The sequence below is a fragment of the Dipteris shenzhenensis genome, chromosome 3 (genome assembly GCF_047967505.1).
Source record: "Dipteris shenzhenensis isolate YYH24624 ecotype China chromosome 3, Dip_SZ_1.0, whole genome shotgun sequence".
Lineage (NCBI taxonomy): Eukaryota > Viridiplantae > Streptophyta > Polypodiopsida > Gleicheniales > Dipteridaceae > Dipteris > Dipteris shenzhenensis.
In genome coordinates this window covers 9,021,230-9,026,154 of record NC_141598.1, presented here as the reverse complement: position 1 = coordinate 9,026,154, position 4,925 = coordinate 9,021,230, and the positions used below count along the sequence as shown (strand labels likewise).

Below are 4,925 nucleotides of genomic sequence, written 5' to 3'. Positions count from 1 at the left end.
GTTCAATTTCGAGTCAATAGTTACGAGCTCGATGACGGAAAGGCTACCTACCGCAACCTAGTTTCCTTTTGTTGGGGTAAATCTATTGAGTACAGCGTAGGACCAAGGGCTCCATGCCCAATGTCGACCACCTTTTGTATTTTGGGCGTTTTTCTCGGAGGCCTCGCCCCCCTCCTTGATATATTGGGCTCTTTTTATTTATTTTAAAAAAAAACATGTAATTGTTTGATAACTATGTATGACTGATATAGATAATTTTTATTGATTGATGCACTTACTTTCGTTTCTATCCCATAAGTCTTACAATGAGAGAGACAGAGACCAGGTTCTCCACGACCCATTAATCATACCATGAGAAGGTCTACAGACTCAGAGAGACCATGTAGTCCACAAAACGCTGAAAGTTTTGAGAGGAGCTGCCTTCCTTGTGGTGGGCAGCTTTCATGGCGACTGCACCCAAGCTTTGAGCCCTCTGCCTCACCACCCTCCCCTTCTCTGCCTGCATCAGCTCTCTCACCTTCTCCTCTACCTCTCCCTTGCCTACAAAGCCTCCTTCAACCGTCTCCAAGCGTAGCCCAACTTTCCACCCCTCCACTACACACTTGCAATTCATCTTCTGATCCGAAAAGTATGCCCAGCACAACAGCGGTACCCCCGCTGCTACGCCCTCCAGCGTCGAGTTCCAGCCGCAGTGGGTTAGAAATCCGCCCACTGAAGGATGTCGCAGCACCTTCAGCTGCGGTGCCCACGACACGAAGCTGGCTCGGCCTTTCGTTCTCTTCAGAAAGCTCTCGGGCAGTACCGCAGCATTGCCGTTGATGAGGTCCTTGCGAAGCACCCAGAGGAATGGCTGCCCGCTTGCCTCTAGGCCCTCAGCGAACTCAAGAAACTGTTCCGGAGAGATGACCGCAATGCTACCAAACGAGACATAAAGAACAGACGCCGGGAGCTTAGTGTCTAGCCATTTCAAGCAGTCCTCTCTCTCATGAGGAGAGGTCTCTGATAAAGGCTCGAAGAATTCAAGCGGTAGAAGTGGGCCGACTGGTAAAATGTTGTGCTCCTTCGGCAAAGCTTCAATCGTTTTAGCCTCGAGTTCGTAAAAGGTGCTCAACAGAACCCATTCAGCTGCTTCAATTCGTCGGAAAGGACTCGCAAGGAGGTTGAACATGATGTCAGTCGGATCAGAGCATTGTAGAAACGGGTTGATCTCGTGTTGCTCCAGTGGTGGTATTCCGGGGACACAAGTGATGAGACCATTCGCATCTGGCACAAGAACGATCAAATTATCAAGAGACGAATCCATTGCCGCAGGTGTGATCCACGTATAAGAAAAACTACCAGCAAAAGAATTACCTTCTGAAGGACGGCATCCCCGAGCTGCTTGTTCCATTAGCGTGTAGCTGGCAGCCGACTGAGTCCAGAAAGCAACGTAGGGAATGGAGAACGTGGTGGCGACATCTTGGGCAAAGAGCAGGAAGGTATCGCTGATGATGCAAGTGACGGGGCAATGACCAGCTTGGGAAGTGCGCAAGAATGCTTCGAAGGGCAACTTCATGCCGTCGGTGTAGGCGATTGATGAGCGGACAAACTCGGGCACGGAGGTGGTGGAGCGGGAGGGGGGAGGGGGGAGGCCATGAGGGAGGGAGACGAGGGTGAAGGGAAGGGAAGGGGGGACGGATAAGGACTGTCGTTGGGCGTCGAGCTCGGTGAGGACGAAGGAGACAGTGATGTCTGTGCGGGCAAGGGCGAGGGCGAGGTGCAGCAAGGGGTTGAGGTGCCCTGCGCCTGGGAACGCCACCACCAACGCATGAGGCTTGCCCATTTCTTCTTCACACTTACTCTCTCTCTCTCTCTCTCTCCCTTCTTTAGAGGCTTTTGTTGTAGCACTGCTCTTCTTCTAGCTCTCAACTCAAACTCTTCACCGCCTTGCCTCTCTGGCTACGCATCCCAAGACCGTTGAACTCATCAAATACGTCAAGACAAAGAAGAACAATATGAACGACCTTTCTCATTGAGAAGGCCTCCTAATTCTACTCAAATACGTCAAGACAAAGAAGAGCAAGATGAACTACTTTTGTCATTGAGAAGTCCTCCCCAAAATGTAAAATCACACATTTTATCATTGAGAAGGTCTCACATGACCTTGGCATAAGCGAAAAGCCAAATTGAGAATCCTAGATTAGAGCAACTTTGTGGAACCAAGAAGTACCCTATCAGAGCAAAGGCTTCATTGATCCATAGCACGAGAAGTGCGCAAGCCAGCAAGGAAAGCTATGAATGGGGAAAATGTGAAAGAAAGCGGTACAAGAACGAGTGGAAATATTTTTCCTTCCACAAACAAAAAAAAGTGCAAGCAAATCCGAAGAAGAAAAGCGGAGTGGCATAGAAAACGAGCAAACAAAAAAGTCGTCAAAAAGAAGTTAAGACAGCGCAACGCACAGAACAGTTGAAACTCAGCGCCGACCGGCCGAAATTGCATCAAAGCATCTGGCATGCATGTTATCTTTTTCGATTGTGAGTTTCGAAAGATTGTGCATATATGTGTGTATAGCTTTCGTTGTGGTTTTTAGGATTTATAGGTTCCTGATCAATTCTCGTTGTAGTGGCATTAGAGCAAAGGCTTTGTTGATCTGTAGCACGGGAAGTGCGCGGGTTTGCAAGAAAAGCCATGAGCAAGGAAAACATGAAAGAAAGCGATACAAGAATGACGTGAAATATTTCACCTTCCACAAACAGAAGAAAGCACAACCAAATCCAAAGAAGAAAAACAGAGCGGCACACAAAATGAGCCAAAAAAAATCGTAAAAAAGAAGTTAAGATTGTGCAGCGAAGAAGAAAAGTGGAGTGGCACAGAAAACGAGCAATAAAACAATCATAAAAAAAGAAGTTAAGACTACGCAACGAAGAGAATAGTCAAAACTCAGCGCTGACCGGTCAAAGCTCCACTAAAAGGCAGTGAGACCAAGGCATAGTCCTTGGCATACCTAGCACCATTGGTTTTAACAATTGTGACTATCCACTAGGTCAAGTCACTTTGTTGTTCTATGCTCCATAATATTCGAACATAAAGATATCGTTCAAGGGAAAAACTATAAGCAAGGGAGAAACCCAAAGGATTTTGGAAGCGGACAAGCAGGTGTTTATAAGAGCAAGACACAAACTACAAGTGCTATTGGACACGAGCTTTGCTTTGTACGGGCTTTGTACTTTGCAACGTGAACACATTTGTAAATGTACTCATTGGATTTGTTTGGGGCTGAGTGGCCACAAAGTACCTAACAAATAGCTACTTTCAAGCTTGGGAACCGAATCTCGAGATAAGTCTTGTGTCTGTGTGTATTTACTTTCATAGTGATTTTTCTTTCTTGCACTGTGCACAATTCTAACTATGTCGGGAAGGCATATTCTATCATAAATAGGTCATCCTGAAGACCTACATCATATCGAGGATGTGGGAAATGATCACTGCTAACTACAGATAAGTCCAATACTAGAGAAACTTACTGAGGAAGGGTGGCAAGCACTCTATCACCATGAGAAGCGACTTTGTCAAGACACTGAAGATTTTAGCAGAGGCATGTTTTCGAATCCTTCTCAATACCAATCAATTTTGACATTGGATGCATCAAAGAAGGATAAGGGTGGAGCAATACTAGTGACCTTCAATGGTCAAAACTTTGCTTCCTGCCTAGCAACTAGCTACTCATTTACTCTTCATGCAAAAGTTGGCATATTGTTGCTGGTATAGAGAAGAAGCCGAAGGAGCACTCTCATGATGCAGATAAAATGCTTTAGAACGTGAGTACTTCCACCACCTTGATGTGAAAGCCACAACACCAGAGAATTGGCAAACACTAGAAGCTTTATTCCGATTTCGCATGAAGCACTCGAAGTCGAATCTCAAACAAGATTTATTTGATCTCCAAATAAATAAATTTAAGACACTGGGTGTGTTTCTAAACTGCATCCAAGCTCTTCTAAGGCAGTTGAGTGATGTAAGAGCGTGAGTTGAGGATGAAGATAAGAAGGCTATCTTGCTTAGAAGTTTACCTATGGAATAGTTTGGTGAAATAGTTTGGAATTTACATCTTGTTAATGATCTGGAGTTCCTAGACTATGGGAATGCTCTTAAGTGAGGAGAAGCATACCTGCTTGTCTATTTACGATTCAAGAGCTTACTTGGCTATCGACAAGAAGAAGAGAATTGTTCGAGACACTCGACTACCTTTAAAGGGAATCTAGGTGTATCATGACATGAAGGACCAAGAAGCAATACCGACCAAATCCATAAAGGAAATGAAGGGATCCATGTTCAACAACATGCACCATGAAAATGGGAGATTCATCGAGGATTCATCAAAGAGCCCACTAACAACTCCAATGGGGAATCTATCTAGCAATGGCAAGACCAAAGGGTAAAGATCAAATTTCAAAAGTAAATAGGACAAGAGGGTGGCAATCCTTGTTTTAATTTGCAAACATTTTCATGAGATCATGAGAATGAAAACAATATTGCAATGCAACATAGAGGAGGATCATTGCTCCTTGTATTTCCCCACAATTCTCATAGAAAAAACCATCGAGTAGTTTGACAGTATCCTGATGGTCATTTCATGACATGAATTGCTCAACATAATTAGTGACTTTACGGCCCAAATGTAGGGGCTCACCAATACATTTTCTAGCATTTTAGAGTTGGTGAGTGGCCTCAACAATGGTGTAGAGTTGAGGAACATGGAAATCATGAGTCTAGGGAGGGCATATGATGAATTGCTACACAAGGCATTGTGATCAAGGAGAGGTTCATTATGCAACCCAAAATAAAGAAAAAGCTAATCTTTTGGATGTGCATAGCAAAGAAGAAGAGAAGCTAGTTTGTCACAAAATACACATCATAGATAGAAAAGGAGCTAAACAAGAGTCTC

General features: G+C 44.6%; 1 protein-coding gene across 1 annotated transcript; it reads right to left on the bottom strand.

Annotated features, from left to right (window-relative positions):
* Nucleotides 1-274: 274 nt before the first annotated feature.
* On the bottom strand, nt 275-1,861 carry LOC147903320 (UDP-glycosyltransferase 85A2-like). The gene is made up of 2 exons (XM_087372920.1): nt 1,354-1,861; nt 275-1,263 (listed from the first exon to the last, which is right to left on the bottom strand). The coding sequence occupies exons 1-2, from the start codon at nt 1,820-1,822 to the stop codon at nt 362-364; spliced, it is 1,371 nt and encodes a 456-aa protein (XP_087229046.1). The 5' UTR covers nt 1,823-1,861; the 3' UTR covers nt 275-361.
* Nucleotides 1,862-4,925: the final 3,064 nt, after the last annotated feature.

Bases quoted from the DNA above. Each gene is read 5' to 3' on its own strand.
- LOC147903320 (XM_087372920.1), bottom strand. From the start codon at position 1,822: ATGGGCAAGCCTCATGCGTTGGTGGTGGCGTTCCCAGGCGCAGGGCAC. The intron at 1,264-1,353 runs GTAATTCTTTTG...TTCTTGTGCCAG, and splicing joins GGGATGCCGTCCTTCAGAAG to ATGCGAATGGTCTCATCACT.